The sequence below is a fragment of the Haplochromis burtoni genome, unplaced genomic scaffold (genome assembly GCF_018398535.1).
Source record: "Haplochromis burtoni strain Fernald_Lab_line unplaced genomic scaffold, NCSU_Asbu1 Contig_539, whole genome shotgun sequence".
Taxonomy (NCBI): Eukaryota; Metazoa; Chordata; class Actinopteri; order Cichliformes; family Cichlidae; genus Haplochromis; species Haplochromis burtoni.
Window position 1 is genome coordinate 49747 of NW_024582900.1, and position 19490 is coordinate 69236.

Here is a 19490-nt window from a genome sequence, read left to right on the forward strand (position 1 = left end):
TAGTACACTGATTGCTGCTCAGTATTAAGCACCTCCTTATGAATTTCAGTTTTTAAAGTGTTGTTTTCATAAAGAATAACCCGTCCCAGACACCTAAACTTGAATCCTATGTCACATCTTTTTTAAATACAGGACTAATTATAAAAGAGTAATGTGACCATTAGCTTGTCACTCACTGATTGAAGAAGTCGCATTGTAAAACATCAAGCTGAGCTATCACCGTGTTCATGGAACTGGACTTGACTAGCAAGACATAAATCTGACTCACTGAGTTGTTAGGAGCAATTAAGATAAGATAAGATAAGATAGAACTTTATTAATCCCTCGGGTGGGTTCCTCTGGGAAATTCGACTTCCAAAAAAAGCACAGCAACGACCAAAGTTACAGTTACAGAATTGTTATAATTATATATATATATATATACACACACACACATATATAATATACAAGACTATAATATAATATAAAATATAAAATAAATAGCAATCACAATCACGGACACATAAATAACACACACACCAAATACACAAGAGACAAATATAAATAAAATATACAAAGGGGATAAATAGAATAAATAGGAATAAAAAATAAAAATACAAGTGAATTGCACATTTCAAGTATTGAGTCTATTGCACTGTTGACTATTTACAAAAGTATTGCACAGTGAGGTGAAGAGGCACTACAGCTTAGTTGTTCCCCCCTCCTTTGTCCTCCTGTCTCCCCTCCCTCTCCCCTCCAGAGAGGAGTTAAACAGTCTTGATGGCGTGTGGGACAAAGGAGTTTTTAAGTCTGTTAGTTCTTGTCTTGGGGAGAAGCAACCTGTCACTGAACAGACTCTTCTGGTTGTTATATGGCCGTGTGCAGAGGATGCCCAGCATTGTCCATAATGTCCATCAGTTTCTTTAGTGTCCTTTTCTCTGCCACTGTCACCAGAGTGTCCAGCTTCATGCCGACCACAGAGCTAGCCTTCCTGATCAGTTTCTCCAGCCTGGATGAGTCCTTCTTTGCTGTGCTGCTCCCCCAGCACACCACAGCATAGAAAAGTACTCCAGCAACCACCGACTGGTAAAACATCCTCAGGAGCTTCCTGCAGATGTTAAAAGACCTCAGCCTCCTGAGGAAGTACAGTCGGCTTTGGGCTTTTTTATACAGGTGCTCTGTGTTGCATGACCAGTCCAGTTTATTGTCCACCCACAGCCCGAGGTACTTGTACTTGTTGACCACCTCCACCTCCTCCCCCTCTATCTGAACCGGCAGTGGACCTTGCTCTGGACCTCCCGAAGTCCACAACCAGTTCCTTAGTCTTTGAGGTGTTGAGTTGCAGGTGGTTTGTGTGACTCCATGCGACAAAGTTCCTCACCAGACTTCTGTACTCCTCTTCCTGATCATCCCAGATACACCCCATGATGGCCGTGTCATCTGCAAACTTCTGAATTGGCATAATTCAGAGTTGTAGCAGAAGTCAGAGGTGTACAGGGTGAAGAGAAGAGGGGACAGCACAGTTCCCTGTGGTGCTCCTGTGCTGCTGACCACTGTGTCAGACGTGATGTCCTTCAGCCTGACGTACTGTGGTCTGTCGGTGAGGTAGTCGGAGATCCAAGCCACCAGGCAGGGGTCCACCTCCATCCTGTTCAGTTTTTCCTGAAGCATACAGGGCCGGATGGTATTAAAGGCACTGGAAAAGTCAAGAAACAGATCCTGACCGTGCCTTTTCCCCCATCCAGGTGTGAGTGGGCTCTGTGTAGGAGGTACAGGATGGCATCCTCCACTCCGACACCCGCCTTGTATGCAAACTGTAGTGGGTCCTGGGCATGTTGTACCTGTGGTCGGAGGAGGTTGAGGAAGAGCCGCTCTAGAGTCTTCATAAGATGTGACGTCAGTGCCACCGGTCGGAAGTCATTCAGCTCATTGGGCCGGTTCTTTTTGGGGACCGGGACGATGCAGGATGTCTTCCATAGGGCGGGCACTCTCCCCAGTCGCAGACTGAGGTTGAAGACTCGTTGTAGCGGCTCCCCAAGTTCAGCAGCACACGCCTTAAGCATCCTAGGACACACCTTGTCTGGGCCTGCTGCCTTTCTGGGGCGAAGCTTCCTCAGTTGCCTCCTGACCTGATCCACTGTGACACTGGGAGATGTTTGGGAGGAGGGGAGGGGGGGAGGGTATTAATATGAACTTGGTATTAATATGAAGCAAACCCGCTTTGAGACCATGAGTTACAAAATCAACACTATATTATGCTAACTTAAAAACAGCAACTGAGACCATAAAGTCATCAAGAAAGTGTTGCTGACATCACACATCAAGTGAGAAGTAGGAATAACCCTCTGCTGGTAATTAGAAAGCAATGCAGGTCTATGGATCTTCCACTCAGACTTTCAGACCCAGGAACTATGCCCAGCTGTTACATGTTGTGTATGGATCAATGTGAGCTAATAAATGAATTCAATAAATTGACTTCACATGACAGGCCAGAGGTTCAGTCTTAAAACTAGCAGGGCTGAACAAGGTGTTATTATCAAATATAACTATTATTTGTAAAAAAAAATAAATAAATAAAAAAATACCATAAAAAACCTTAATGTGTTACATTTAATAATTCTGTGTTATTGCTACAAGTGAATATAGCTGCTAATGATCCATAATGGGATGATGATTCCACTGCAAATACTCAGAAAGGCACAAACACTGGACGTTGTTATGTACAGGTCTGTGGGGACTGACCTGCATTTGCATTTGTGGAGTCAGAGGCCAACAGAGGAACTGGAGTTTTGTCACTTCTGCTATGGTTTCACTGTTGACTTCAGGGGTTGCCACTTGGTTTCCAAATTACACATCAAAAATTACAGATTACAAATTACAGTTACAAATTGCCTATAAACAGATGGTGGTATGTGATTGGTTTGATAAGTGTGACAACATTTAACATTTTTGCATAAGGCAAATGCAATTTAGCTTTACCTGTCCCAGGAAAGAATCTCATTGATACATATCTGCGCTCTGACATCATCAGAGATGAACTCTGGACTGTCAGAGTAGCACTTCTGCTTTCACAGTGCACTGGTTTCTAGTTGTTTTCAGTGCCTGTAGAAAGTGTCCTAAATAACAGTACTCCCATTCTGTACCCTGTTCCTTAAAATCATTTCTACTGAAAGCTAAGATGTGAACTCTCTGGTCTTAACTCACTTCTAATCCGACATGTTCTGCTTTTGTAGGGCAGCAGAGAGGTGTGCATGCTGCCTACAAACACACAACAATCAAGCACCAGTTTAAACTAATGAAGCCATACATTTGTTTCCATTATTGCTGTGCCCCAGTTAAAGTAATGAGTCCGCAGTATGAAAACACTCAAGCCTGCTGCATTCCTGAGATGACTGCAGAGCCAAACACTGCCATGTGTTATGGCACACCTAAAGACCACTGACCCGCTCACATGGTTGCTGTGAGTCTCTGCAGTACAGACATGATCAGGTCTGAGCAGCACATAAAGACACATGACAGTGTGGAGCTCACTGCTGCAGGATTCAGATTACTGATGCAGGACCTGAATAGCTCTGGTATCTTTAATCCCACAGCCCGCTTTACTCTCAATCATGCTCTGTTGCGAGTTTCATTGTGGCTGAAGTGGACTGCTGACTATTATAAAGTGCTCAGTTTCTAGGGCATGGGTTGGTGTGGCGGAGGAGGATGCTGGGATAGCGTGAGATGGAGGCAGATGATCCGCAGTGGCGACCCCTAAAGGGAGAAGACAACAGAAGAAGCAGCAGCTTAGTCCTTGTAAAACAAAAGCTTGCAGAGAGGACATGGTTTCATGGTATGATGATGACAAAAGGATGACAGCATAGGTGACACAGCTATAGAATTTTTATTACGATGTAACACAAGAATGATGTAAGAAGTGCAAAAGAACACACGTGTACCAAACCCGGTGATTTGTGTGCACTGATTTTCTCAGTTAGACAAACTCGGTCTTCATCATCTGAGGCTGTGATATTCCAGGCTGAGGTGAAGAAGAAGCCCGATGAAGCCGATGCTTTGCGGGGCGAGGGTGGGGGGCACCTCGACCCGCGCTCCGAGCCTGGGTCTTGTAGAGGGCAGCAGTCTCAAGCTGGAGCGCGGAGAGCAGCCCGGTACTCTACAAATATTCCTCCTCCTGCAACACACTGGAGGGCGGGGCTGGATGCTTGACAGCCACTCTCTGAGACCAATGAAAAGCCGGTGTTCCCGGGAACCTTCCAATCTCCGCATCCCGGGCGGGGTCTGAAGGGTCGAAACCGGAGAGAGAATCCCAAAAAAATGATATGTAGACTGTGGCGGAGCTGGGAGCGAGCGGGACGCTGAGGGAAGAAAAAGAAGTGAGAAGAGGAGCTCCGTTTGCTCGCTGTGCCAGTGCGCAGACAATTACGCACGCTTGCCACTTTGGATGCTCCAGCGCGGACTTTTTGTGCCTCTTATGGAAATGGAGCCGCATTCTTGAGTCAGTCTCAAGAAGGCATTTGTTCTCACTAGTTGATGAGAGCAGTGAGAGCCGCTCAGGCTCCGTTTCCTGTGTTTGCCAGCGCGTTGCAGCTGGGCTGAAGAAGCCCCGCAGGGCTGCCTGAGCACCGGTCCTCCTCCTCCTCCTTCTTCTCCGCTTGAAGCCCCACAGCCAGCCCGCTGCCAAAGTCGGTGGGAGAGAGAGAAAAAGATAATAATGTGCGACCTGATGCCAGCCTCTCAGCCCCCGGAGAAAATGGGCAAAATGAAAAAGTTGAGGAGAACTTTGTCAGAGAGTTTCCGGAGTATCGGTGAGTACCGTTTCCCTTTTTCGAGCCTGTTGTTCATAAAAACCCAGAAAACAGATGTGAAATGTCTCCTGCAGCAGCTCAGACCGCCGCTTCCCACTGAGATGATGTCTGCTCACAGTTTGCGGCCGTGGAAAACCCACATCAGTGGGCTTGTTCGGGTGTTTAAGCACTGCGCACCTCATTTTGAAGGAAAACTGCAGATTTGTCAAGTTTCTGAACTGTTGTGAGGATTTTCCAGCAGACTGTCCGCTGCTGACCAGCGGGGCTCACACTTTTCCACTAACGGTCACTAAGTGTTGGTACACAGCGTCATCTTCGTGAATTCAATCATATTCATAGGAAGATGACTGACGTTTGTTTTTATCGCTACATTTTGCGTCTATGCTCAGCTCGTCTTTTATAGATACAACAATGGACGCGATCAGTTCTCCGCTTTTCACATCACCTCTTGTTTTGAAGATACTTGTCTGTTTCAGCATCTCCATTGTGAGGCGTGTATCACCGTCTCTGGGCTCTTGGGCAGAAAACATCTGTACAGATGTCGGCCTGAACATTCTCCTCTGAAGTTTGGAGAATGTGCGTGACACACTGAGTTATGACGGAAATGATTCATGGAAGTGATGACAGATTCATGACAAAGGAAGTAGTTCATATTTCGGTAAATGTCCCAAAGCGGAATGTTTATTTATTTATTTGTTGCAGTTTTCATATCAGTAACCAAAACATTAATATCACTGGTGTCGGTTCGGTTTATGTTTTGGACTTTGATAAAAAATATAAGAGATGAACTTTTCTCTCCGTTTGATTTTCTTTACCTGTTCTAACATGATGCAGTAAACATGAGAAACGAGGGCCTGGCTGATCATCATCTTCATGGTAATTAAGGTGTATTGTGTTTATCTGCAGGAACACAGGCGCTCTCATTGTCGAACAATCTGCTGATCATGACAATGCTTTTGTTTCCAAAGTGTCACAAATGAAATCTTTGACCCCAGCAGCATTTTCAGATATTCCCACCAGGAAGCAGGATTATTTTCCTCATATTATTTCTGCATGCACTAACGCACACATTTCTGCAGTCACTTTTCACCTTAAAACAGAACATCAGCAGTTTTTATGATGAGTTCACATTCAGCTCTTAGATTCAATTGAGTCATTGTGTTATGGAGACAGTGTATATGAAGTGCATGCACGACTTTGTTTCACACGTTGTAATTTATCTGTGATTGACTGTCAGTGTCAGCAATATTGTTCCTAAGGGATTCATAATTAAATATATGAACTAGAGGAAAGTAAAGCGATCTTAGTTTGTCACAGAATTTGGGGCCTGCATATATTTATCAGATATTTTGTTTGATGATGGCCCAAATGTTCATTTCGACTGGACTGCAGGCCAGTGTGGCACCCAGAGCCATGCTCCAGGACAGTGAGTAATGTGGTTTGGCATCGTCTTCCTCAAAACAAGCAAACTTCACCTGGGAGAAATAAAAACTGCATATTTTGTCATTAACTCTGTGACACCGAAATGATGTCGTTATGGTTTCCATGTTGGTCGTGTTGAACGAAAGCATTGACATGATCTACAACTGAGGATGTGCGTACTCGCTGCAGTTAAGTAAGGCGAGCCTCTGCATCAGTGCTAGTTAGAAGAAACTTAAACCAGAAATGAGGTCTTTGATGTCATCTTAATGATTTATTGATCAAAAACAGACAAAAATCCATATAAAGCAGAAACCATGATTCTTATAAGTTTGGTGTGTATTGTGAACATATAGAAAGATTTCGGACCTCTATCAAGCTCATAATAGTGCTGCATAGAACTGTTTAAAATATGTTTCTTTTGGCCATTGTTGGTACTGACATCAGGGATATTAAAGGATTTTAATAATGACTATATATTTTATGACTTTGTAATGTACATTACAGTAACAGGTTATAACAGTTTAAATACATGTACAATGTTCTAGAATAAAATAAAATAATTTTGGAAAAAAACCCTCTTTTTTTACATAATATTCATGACTAAACATTTAAATGAACATGCTTTACAATAAAGTGAATGCTACACATGTATCCATGAATAAATAATACATTAAAAAATAATGTTGAGTACAGTAAAATGTTTGAACAAAAGCCTGCACGTTACACGTTTTTTGCTGTACGTTTAAAAAGACCACAAAACACCAAAATGATTATATAGAAAATACAACACTGTTGCTTTAAAGTAAACACTGAGCAGAGAGTGAGCTGGCCAGGCCGAGGCTTCTCTCTGAGGGCTTCTCGTTTTCACACAGTTGCGACGTCTGTATGTTGGGAATATCTGAGCTCCTGCAGAAATATCACTAAAATGGTCGTAAAGCTGGCGTGAGTGTACACTCGCGTCTTTAGCCCAGGCCAGCCCCATCACCCACACAAGGTTACAAAATCCCAGAGGTGCACGAGCAGGCAACACAACACTAAAGCACATCTGCTGCTGGTGGATGTAACGTCACTTTAGCAAGAGGACTATGTTAAATGGTATAAATGGGCGTTGAGACATCATTGGTGACAAACCCCGACCTTTAAAAAAATATAAATAGTATTTTGTGTGACAGAATTAAGTTTTGTCCCTTGATTGCCGAGATTTGGGAGAACAATTAAAAAAAGAATTCACCACATGAATCATCACCCATATTCAGATGGATGACATGGTATCCATAATTTCTAAAAGCTGACGGTCCTGTTTTTGGAGCGTGTTTTGTTCTTGTTTCCATATTTAATGTTGACTTGAAGAAAACTGTGTTGTAAATACTCATTTTGGTAGCAGTTAAGTGATGCATAGGTGACAGCAGCTGAACGTGACAAACAAACACAAACGGAGAATGTAAGCTCGCACAGCTGCGGGAGGGTGATGAATAGGAAAATCATGAATTTGGATTTACGATCAATCTCTTTTAAAAACATGTAGGTGCTAATAATGGCTCGTGGAAGGTCTCGTTGAGGTTGCCCACCTGCGAGGACGGTGATAAGGTGGATTTTTGAAGTGCAGTGCTTCTTTAGGGCCTGAACGTGAAAGCCATTCAAACTGCTCTCAGCTTTGTCTTTAGATCCTCTGAATCTAAAGATGTACCATCTATGGTACATCATTATGTACCATCTATGGTATGTACCATAGATGATGAAATCCATAAACTGTTTTACTTCAGTATAATTGTTGGACTGTTTGCTCATGCAGGTTTTCAGTGTAGTGAATCCCTCTGGATCTTTACGTCTGGGATCAACTTACTAATAGCTCTGCTGTTTGAAGTTGACCCGCCAGCTTGTTTCTGCACTTTTTTTGTGTTAAGCATTTTCAAATGATTTCATCGTTTTGATTTATATGTTACACACCGTCCCGCCTTTTTCAGAAATGGGGTTGTTGACTTGCTGATTAACACAAAAATCTTTTCAGCTCTACATGTAACTTGGATTATATCAGTTGATGTCTGATTCATAGGAAATAGGGCTGCCACGATTAGTCGACTAGTCACGATTATGTCGACTATTAAAATCGTCGACGACTGATTTAGTAGTCGACGCATCGTTTGAAGCTTTGTAAGATCACAAAGGACGCAGGAATGAGTAGTAGGATTTAAAAGTGTAATAACGGACTGAAACAGAAGATGGCAGCACTGCATGTACAAGGATGCCAGCTGCCATTAAACCCCGAAGAAGAAGAAGCTGTGTCCCAGAATTCATAGCGCAGCCCAGCGCAGTTGTCAACAATGGCGGCAGCTAGTTCGTTTTAATATTACTCTTATTATTCTTTCTGGGTCACAAAATAAACGTTTAACATATTTTCAGGCGAGAATGTAGCTGTGTAAACCTCAAATATCTGCTCAGTTTATTAAGACACCGCATATCAAAAGCGCTCCGACGTTTTCGGAGACGTCTGTTAGCCACCAGCTCGATAGCTAGCCGGGGGCTAGGTCACTAGCGCCGTGAGAACACCGGACTCCCGGCAAATCGTTTTCAAACCCACCGCCGTCTTTCACTACTCAGGTTAAACATGATACATAAGTCACTTAGATAACTTAACATGTTATTGTTTGGCTTTCTTTAGTATTTTATTTGTTCCTGAGTAAATCGGTTTGGCTGAGATTAAAGTTATAGTTTTTACACAGCTAAAACTGTCAAGCAGACAGCTGATTATCAGAAGTGTGAGATGCTGGAGAATATACTCCGGTGTCCTGTTATATTTTAGATAGCAAGGAGTTTATTAAACTTCACCGAAACAATCTGCAAATTTCATTAAAAATTAATAAACTACCATCTTGTCTTTATTGTTAGTTAGCACAAACACTTAAAGCTGTAAGCTAATGATAGTTATATAAGACCAGATGCTGCTGGTGCAATAAGCTGTACGTTTTACGTCCAATGGATGATGATCTGATTAGTCGACTAATCGCAAAAATAATCGGTGACTAGTCAACTATCAAAATAATCGTTTGTGGCAGCCCTAATAGGAAATGTATAAAAACTACAAACTGAATTCTTCTCACTGGATATTAATTTTATCCTCCGTTTTCTTTTTTTAAACAAAGTGTTCGTCTCCAAAGACACACAGTTAGTCAGGTTAGGTTAACTGGTAACTCTAAAGAACCCACGGGTGTCGGTATGAGTGGTCTGTTCATGTGTTAGCCCTGCGTCAGACTGGTGACCTGTCCAAGGTGTTCCCTGCCTCCCGCTGGGATTGGCTTCAGCACCAGAGGTGGAGCCAGACATTTGAAACACCCAGGGCTTAGCCCAAAAGGGTAGTATGCATGTGGGATTTTTTTTTCCCTTGGGGGGGGGGGTAGAAATGACTGAAAGATTAATTGGCTCTGTTTTGAGTTTTGTTCAAAAAAGAATGACTTCATATAGGGAAAAATATATATCACATGTGCAGGACACCTTAAACTAGTTTTTTAATTAAGCAGCAAGGCAGAACAAAGTCGGGGCTGTATCAAGACACGAGGACTAAACCCCAATTCAACCAGACCCAGAACTGATCCGGAATTAAAACAGGACTACAACAGTTCAAAATCAGGACTACTGAGGACTTAACCAAGACAGAACCAGAATCAGAACTAGATGATAGTAGCACTAAAAATCATCATAGACCTGCACTACACTTATTTTTTAATTCTACCAAAGTACAATATTTAGATTGAGAAAAGTTTATATAATTATTTAGCCTTGTTGTGCAAACAAGCTGCATAACTTAATAAATGTAGAATTTGAAAAATAACAAACCTAAAAAGAAACACTAGGTACGAGATACATGAGGACCTGTGATACGGTGATACTTTTGGTAAACAACCATTTGACTAACATGTGTGTCTCACCTGCTCTTGTTCATCTCTGTTCCTCTCTCTCTCTTTGTGCTGACAATCATCAAATATACAGATATTTACAAACTCTTCAGATAAAAACACTTTTTTAATTGTAACATCAAATCAGACTAAATGTTTATTTTTTTAGATTGATAAATATAAAAAACATATTTGTTAACTTTAAGAGTAAAGAGAGAAACTGTCTGTATTTCTTAATTGCAAATGGCACCAAATTGTATTCAAACTTGAGCCACACTTATGGAGCTCCACAGTTCTTTTCCTGGTGTTTTGGTTGACATCTCTTGATGTTCCCATGTCAAAGAAACAGGCTCTGTGTTTTGCCTTATATGCATCCACAGGTGTGCCACCAATTTACTCACATGGACTCTACTAACCTATCAGAAGCTTCTTCAGCTCAGAATGGAATCGTCTGGAGTTTTCTTATTAATTAACAATAAACTTAGTGTATGTACTCCTAAATTTGATGAAAGTGATAAAAATAGACAGCTCTGTCTCTCTTTATTCTGACATTTAACTAATTCAAAATATATTTCAATATTTATCTAAAACAAAAGTTTACTCTAAATTGATGTTGTACAGTAAAAATGTTTTATGTTTTCTCCCTAAAGTGTAAATATCTGGTTACAAATGTGAATATCCTGCTGTGTACTGAAACCCCTCTTGTTTTGCATAGAAATATACTGAACATACAAAGCATAATATATAAAATAACATTTACCTGAGTTTTTTCTTTGAAAGAAGCCTCTAATGTCCATTCTTATGTTTCAGTACATAACTGAAACCGATTTAGTCGGGGAGGGTAAGAACTGAAAATATGAAATAAACACACGTAAGCTAAGACTCTCTAAAAAAAATAGCATTTGTTCGGCTTTTCATTTCGCCATTTGTTGATTCACTTGAAGAGCAAGTAACGTAATATTGGTCAAGTGATCAGTTTGATATCAATCTTTCGTGATGCACCGTCATATTTACATTATTTGTACAGTACGAATGATTTGCTTTGGTACCTGGTCAAACTTAAGCTCTCCTTAGTATGGCTGGCTCCGTTTCTCCAACAGCGCACTCACAGGCAGCAGCTGCCCCGCCCTCTCGCTCAGTCGCTTAGTGCCTGAGCTCGGATCATACCAATATCAGGGGGGATTCACGCACAGTCGTAAATTCCCACAGTGTGCACTATGTGCTTCGAATATTGTGTGTACTTTTTGTTTTATACAGTTGTCAGCCAGGCATCTAACTATGAAAAAATTACACTCCAAAAGACCCCGGGCTTCTGACAAAACGGGCTTAAGCCCAGTAAGCCCCCACGCTCCCCTTGTGTGCACACCAAAGGGATAGCCGGGAGAGTGGATGGATGTTGATTTAAATCTTTAGCGAATAACACTATATAGTAGTAAGGCTGTTGCCTTTTCTTGTCATAATTTTTAATAATTATCTTCATAAATGCATGAATTACAGTGATTGTTTATCGGCCACACGACAAGACCTGACGATGTGCTTGAAGTGACTCTTATTTTTTCATGTGACTTATTGTCCCGCACTCACATCACTGGCTGTAAAAGGTGTGTGTGTGTGTGTGTGTGTGTGTGTGTAAAACAGCACATTTTTTACACACACACACACACACACACACACACACACACACACACACACACACACCACCTGTGTGAACTTTAAAGCAGTGTGTTGTAGACAAAGAACAGTCAGATGCAGTCTGTAAGAAAATGAGAGCTTGAGTTTGGGTCAGTGTTGCAGGAGGAAGCGAGATTGGCATTGACTTTTCTGCTTTGCTGATGCTCGTCTCCTATTGGCTGTCTCTCCTCTCATCTAAATCAACACATCTAAGCATTGATCGGCCCCTCGCCTTGCTCCACGGAAGCCTTAACAAAGCAAATTCAAGAGAGCGCTGTATTCTTTATATCCTTGCAGGCATGTTGATCCAACAGGTCCCCGTGGACAGTACCGTGTTGTATGCAAAATGATAGCACCGTGCAGCGTATGCATTGTTAGTATTTTCATTTGAACAGACACAAACCAGGTGGATGGGCTGACGCAGAGTTTGTCAGCCTGTTCTGCACAGTGACCTCAGGTTTGAAGAGACCAGTCACGTAGTGAAATGTCAGGATGGAGTGCTGTGTTTGCAAGATCATGAAGACAGACTGCAGATGACTACAAACAAGAACCACTGCCTTGGACTTTGCCTGACCTCCAGTGCAGATGTTGTTCTTTTTTACCATTCCATGAAACAGGATTCTGATTCCTGCAGCATAATGTCAGCTCGTGCCACCAGGCAGCAGCTCGTGCTGAATGCTGATGCAGATGCTGGTGTCCAGTGGCAAATGTTGGCACTGGCATTGGAGCAGACAGAAGATTAGAAAAGCTTTAGATAAATGAGGAGTTCCTTTGGCTCAGCAAAGCCTTCAGTGACCTTCAAATTTTTAATTTTGCCTTCCTGCAGTTTTGGCAGTTTAAATTTGTCAGTGAACCGATGACCTTGGAAATACAGGGGGTATCAATTCATTGAAGGGAATTAAGAGAGGTTTCTCCTCCCTCATTACTCCTAAAGAGGTGCCCTTGAGCAAGGCAATTAACCCCCAACAGCTGTTCAGTGGCCAGCTGATCGGAGTGTGGCTGCAGCGTCAAGCTGTTAATGTGTGATTAAGAGTATGGCCACTGTAACTCTCCTCAGGCAGACACGAGTGCTGGGAAAAGCTACAGTCTTCACATTCATTTCGATCAGATTGGCACTGTGGGGAACATGGATGGCACAGATTTTGAGATTCATCACAGTGAAGCACACGATGTGTTCAAGCCAAACACTCACTTCGCCTACATCCTGCCCAGGTCGCCATAGCGAGCTAAGAACTCAGTCAGTCTGTGGGAAATGGTTGTGTACACTATACACTGTTATTGCTACAAAGAAAAACTTTAAATAATATTATTTGTCATCATATCTGTGGCAAATTATAATGCATGTATGAGCTGACATGGTATTCTGGAACTGCAGGGAGAGAAGAGGACCCATGCAGGGAGCAGAGAGGTTTGATGTGTGGTGGAGGTCGGGTAGGCAGAGATGGAGATGAAGCTGTGTACAGGTAGATTTAAGGTCTGTGCATACAGTCAGTCTAACCTTTGATCATAGAAACAAACAAGAACCATCATGGGCGTTCATGTGGGTGTGCGTCATGCTGGGTCATTTAGCCCAGAGTATCACACCTCTGGAAGTAACCATTACCAAATGCATGCAGCATAGCTAAGTTACAGGTAGCTGACTAACTGTATGTAACATTAGGGTGCAAATGACTGGAAATTGCGAAGTGATCCATGAGGTCAAGCTATTGATTTTAGCTTTGAGGAAGTCATGTAGCGACTATGAACATGCTTGTTGGTGCCAGATGCCAGTCTGGTCTGAGTATTTTAGAAACTGCTGAAATGTTGCTCTCCCCAATGTACACATGTCCATTTTTAGTATTGGTGTTATTAGTATATTAATATTAGTCTTTGAATTATAACCTGCTGAATGAATAAGAGAACGGATTCTGTTATTCATTCAGCAGGTTTCTAATTTAGAGCAGATTCAGAAAACTTTGTTACTTAGATTTTCATTTCCCCCAGTGCTTAATTAATCTGTAGCAATACATCTCAAGCCTCAAAATCTTCAGTGTTGGAGCAGCTGCAGAAACAGTAATTGTACTGTAACATGCTCTTTCCTTCATACTCTAGACTGAACCTTTTTTCCATACTCTGCAGATAAATATTGATTCGTTTGCATATTTGTCACACTTACATGTTTGTGTTACATGTTACAATGTTGTTTCCACTCATCCATTGTCTGCTGCTTATCCAGGACCAGGTCGTGGCCAGACTTCCCTCTCCCCAGAAATTTCCTCCAACGCGTTTGAATTTTTTTACGTAGTCAGGCATGCGGTGTGTAGTATTGTGTAGTCGTCTATATATGGAGAAACTGACGCTGAGCAGGAATTCACATTATGTACTCACATTAAGTCCAGCCATATTCGTCCATAAATAGTGACGTAGTTGCTGCAGGTTGGTGATTTAACTGAAAAACCTAGCTTTTATGTAAGAAATGTACAACCAGTTGGCAACTAGTTGAGTTGAGCACCATAAGACACGCAGACCAGTTGTGCTCACTGGGACAAACTTACTCAGACTGATTGCAAGGTCCCCCTGTGTACATTTGGTAATTGGACAGCAGTTGTTTGCTAACCTTTGGCAATCTGTCTGAGACTGAATGCAGACTGAATGGAGACAGGTTGCCTACCACTAGCCAACTTGTGGCTGTATAGAAGTTGAGGGTGTTGAACATTCACCTTTTCGATGACCAGCTGGTTGCTCATCTACGTACAATTGGTCGCTGAATGCAAAGAAGAAGAAAAAAGAAATCACTGGGCAGCCACCGATTTTATTTATTTATTTATGTCCCTCTGGTTTTAAGGAGGTTGGTAAAATGGTAAATGCACTGGTTTTCATACAGCATTTTTCTCTACCTGACCACTTAAAGGTTTTTATACAACATGCCTAACATGCACTTTTTTCTTTGCTGAAGTGGCATCTGTCCAACATTCACCTTCAGGTGGATGCATCGCAGAGTCACGTGGGGTTGATATCTTGTCCAAGGATATTTGGCATCCAGAGATTAAACCACCAACCTTCTGATTAACAGAGAACCTGCTCCACCTCCTGAGCTAAGCCACTCAAAAAACACCTGGTATTCCCAGGTGGTCTCGCATCCAGATGAGATCGGCTGTGCTCAGGGTGGTATGAGCAGTTACAGAGTATGGTTTCAATAGCCCATATTCTGTAATTGCTGTGAAACCCATTTTCCCAGAATGATGAAATATTCTTTTAATTTTAACAGATTTTAGTAAACTACAGTCAACAGTATATTATACCAAAAATAATTACTTTAAAGAGTTAAACTACATGTACATTTTCAATGTAATGTAAATAAAATTTACTTAGTTGGTATAAATTCAGTATATAACAACCATATTTTACTTAATGATTAAAAAATAATTATATATATTGTTTTTTTTATTTATTCCTTCATGAGGGGAAGAATCTTTTTGTTAGTTTATGGGGACTTAAAATATTAGTAATCAGTTTTTGATGTCATTACTGTATTTTGAAAATCGTTGCTAATTAACAGCTAATTAGTCAGTTAATAACCTTAAGATGTTATAAACTGGAGTCCATCGGTGCTCCTGCTGCTGCTTGATCACATTGAATTTGCTTGTAATGAATTGTGCCATATAAATAAATTGGCCTTTGCTTGTTGATCTAAGCTAGCATAACCTTAGGCAGTTACAGCACAAAGCTATCAGTTGTACCGTTAGCATTTATTGCTTTGATAAACATGTAACGTATTTTTGTTGTTGGAGCAGTTATAGCTTCTCTGTGATGAGCAATATATATCAGTACTTTAAAGATTAAAAAATGTTTTGTCTGATTGGGTATCTCAGCACCAGGATGTCGTTTGGTAATATTAGGAACATGAGAGGGCACCTGTGCTACTCACCACGGCCACTTTGGCATTTTGCTATTTCAGTTAGAGTATTGTTGATCTCTTATTTCATCTTCCTTCAACCGGGAAGTTCACTGACTTCGAAATTTGTTGTTCAAGAAAGTCATTACCTCTTCATTAAAAAATAAACCCCAAATAAAATCAACGTATTAGAAGAGTCTCACCTTTTTGTTCTTTTTCAATATGGGAAGAAAAATCAAAAACAAATAAAAATCCAAATAAGAGTATTTTTAACTTTATTTGAATAAAACCTAAAAAAATATTTAAATAGAAATATTCACCAGTCGGTGAGAAATGCATTTGTTGTTTTATGGATACTAAATGTTGCATGTCATCCACGGCTGAGGCTCCATTGTCTACCTGCAGACTAATCCATTGTATTGAGTGTGGATTTGCGGCTGTCTGGAGTGTGCAGCCTTTGGGGAATGTGTGTGTACTGATCCTCTGAGGAGAAGGAAGCAGCGGTTTCACGGCTCAGTGGCTGGGCTGACAATGCTTCCAAACTCACTCTGAGATAAATAAGTCATTTTACCTGGAAGCACCACCTCCTCCCACATCACACTCTGCCTGTGCTGCCTTTGTCCTTAGACACAAACGTAATCATCATGAGGAAGTAATAACTAATAAAAACAATCATATATAAAGAATACTTTTGACAGGCTCCTTGTGCTGTGGGAGGAAAAATAAAGACAAATATGAAAAATATTGTTGTCAAATCCAATAATGTCCTGAAATGACGAGGAGTTGATTGTCAGCGTGGGTTCAAGCATATAATTGAATCACTGGTTACACCCTTTCTGGTAATTTAGACATTAATAACACATTTAGATGTTCACAGTCTCTTCTTTATGCAGCTGCAACATCCTGCGCCACAGTTTGGTGGTGTTAGCTCAGAAGGCAGAGCAGGTTATCGACTGATAAGAATCGATTCATTTACCATTCAAAAAACAAAGTGACACAGGTTTTAATTTTAGAATTAAAGTGAAGGAGGAGGCAGGACATTTGTCAGGAAGTGGCTTTTCCAGACAAGCGATCCAGGACAGTTGCTCAGTTGCTCTTTATTATTAGTATTAAAAGTAAGGAAAAGGCTGCTTAGCTTAAGTAAAAAACACCCAGGGGGTAGTCTGAATTAGTACAGTCTAACTGACTAGAGCACCTGTGGTTTGTGCTAGAATGGGTTGGATCGATTGCTTGCTTTTTTTTAGTCTGCATGAAATTAAGCTTCATGCTTATGAGCGTAAACAAACCACTCTGAATTCTCAGTTAGTCTAAAAAACTTAATAAGTTTCACTCATTTTACCAAACATTAAGTACAAGCATTGTCTATATATTTAGGAGCCTTTCAAAACCAATAATCTCATCCTTCAAAAACAAAAACATATTTTATATGCAGATAAAATGCACGCCACTTTATGCCATGCATAACATGTCAGTTTAGCTTGCGAGTGTGGCTAAAGATGCTATGCTAGCTAGGGATGGGTATTGATAAGATTTTCATGATTCCGATTCCATTTTTGATTCTGTTTAACGATTCGATTCTTTATCGATTCTCTTTAAAAAAGGAGAACACTAAGGTCGATTAGCTCAGAACTTTGTTTTATATCTTCTCTTTGAACAAGATAGAAATTTAGGAGTAACATGGCCTTACAAACCCAACAGTGAGATCTTAAGAGATCCAGCCTACGGCTCTTCAATGGGGTCCCCAGGAAAAAAAAATTGTAAATGTAAAATAATAAAATAAATATTCTTCTGTAGCAATAACACAAGAATATCCAGTACAATCCATTACAGGCCATGTGCATTTTACCTTACTTTCTTGATTGACTTGTTTTTGTTCTAGTCGGCAGTAGTTTCTGTGCCACTCTGTAGTGTTTCTTCAAACAGTGGTGACTAATACTGCAGGTACCGTGTTGAAACGTCCCACTTAACTGTAACTAGAAAAACAATTTTATTGTGTGCAGCTGGAATTTTTATATCTTTCTTTTCAGAGCAATGCTGTATGTCGTAGCTTTGCAGTACCCGACCAATTTATTGGGGGATCGATCTCAGTTATGAGCACTTAAAAAAAATGTAAAAAAAGATTTCAGTTTAAAATGTGAGGAAGCAGCAGAAGAAACGCCCTCCAACCCTGCACCAGGAACACAACAAACACCTGATCCTAATGGAGTCAGGCACAGTGCCAACAAGTAAATACATAACTAAGTGTAACAGATGTGGTGACGTTTGTTCATGTTTCATGTGTCTTAAAGAAATTAGATATATCAGATTTTTAAAACACCAAATATTTGTATTGATCTTAAAATCCTGTATTGGTTGGGCTTAGTTGAACAACAATCTAACCCATGCCTGATTAACCTAAACAACAGGAAATAAAACTTTGGACATTCTGATGACAAACTGGAGACGTTACCAGGCCAAGTTTACGCTCAGGACTCTTTTCTGCATCTCTGCTGTTATACTTTTTATTTTGCTCATTCTTCAAAATGTGCCAATAGACCCTTCTTCTGATCTTGTGTCGCTTTCTTCTTTTTGCAGCTTTCAAGAAAGAGGACAGCAGCTTTGATGAGGTAAGTTGAAAACAAGTCAATTTTAGGGAGCTTGGCCCACTTTCACTGTTATGCTTTCACGGCACTGGCCGGGGCTTTTTCATTAAAATGACTCTTCAAGGTCTCGTTGGCCAGATGTTGCCAGCAAGGACTGCACTGCAGCTGATTTTTTGGATGTGGGTCCCGTTGTAACTGTGTGCATATGGTGTGTAATATATTCATCTCTGAGTTGTCCCTCAGGGTCAGTTGCCATCACAGAGCTTCTCTGGCCTGCCAAATGAGGCAGCGACCAGATTCTGTCTATAAGAGCATACACCGGCCTCCAGAGAGCGCCCTACAAGCATCTTGAGCCCAACACTTAAGTAAAAATAGATCAAATATCATTTTTCTTGTAATTTTATTGGAGATTATATATCGGGACCACGCCTCCAAACACGCTCCTTCCGGTTATCATCTATATAGGTTCCCTCAGTTCTGCAAACTGTTCATTCTCATTTACGTGCCCTGCCCCACCCTCCCTCCCTCCTTGTTCTCAATTCTTTAAGTTCTTCACTCCTATTTGGTACATGGTACATCTGCCAGTCCCGGGAGCCGTCACCAGTCCCCTTTGAGGCCTTCCCCAAACCGCAGGTCAATTCATGTCAAAGCATCACTTTTACCTACTAAAATGCTGTCAAACCTAAAATGAGGACGTGGGCCCAGCTCGTGACAAAAAGGTGGTCAAACTGCATTTTTATTTCTTTTTTCAGCAAAAACACAGCTACATAAATGAACCACTTGATGTTACTGCAGTTGCACACAACATGTACTGATACTACTGATACCATATAGACGTCTCCACCCTCCTGCGCCAGTCTTAGCGTTGATTTCATATTAAATGCATGAAGAGACGCGTGATATTTAAAGGTGCCAGGAGGAGCAGCAGTTTAGTCGTTAAATAACGCTGCACTTATGTGTCTCTGCTGACTGTGACGATTAAATCAAGGCAGTGCATGTGCAGCAGAGTACTGTGGATATTATAAATGATCTGGTATATTTTGCCAGCAAATATTAATTAATTTGCTACAGGATCTTCGTTTGCATGCTAAAAATGTATGCAGCGTGTATTTCATGGGAAACCAAGAAACATTCGCTCTTGTTTTCCTTTGTCTTTTTGAGCTGAGTTATGAAGTCTGTTTTTCCCACAGATCTAAATTCTATTTGTGGCAGAGGGAGGAGGCTGTGTGTGTGTGTGTGTGTGTGTGTGTGTGTGTGTGTGTGTGTG

General features: G+C 41.1%; 1 protein-coding gene across 1 annotated transcript in view; it reads left to right on the forward strand.

Moving 5' to 3' along the window:
- Nucleotides 1-4285: 4285 nt before the first annotated feature.
- cdk14 (cyclin-dependent kinase 14) overlaps nucleotides 4286-19490 on the forward strand; it is a 222749-nt gene continuing 207544 nt past the window's right edge. Inside the window, exons 1-2 of the mRNA XM_014329315.2 lie at nucleotides 4286-4784; nucleotides 18216-18247. Of these exons, the coding sequence (XP_014184801.1) occupies nucleotides 4691-4784; nucleotides 18216-18247 (126 nt within the window). The 5' untranslated portion in view covers nucleotides 4286-4690. The remainder of the gene's footprint in view (nucleotides 4785-18215; nucleotides 18248-19490) is intronic.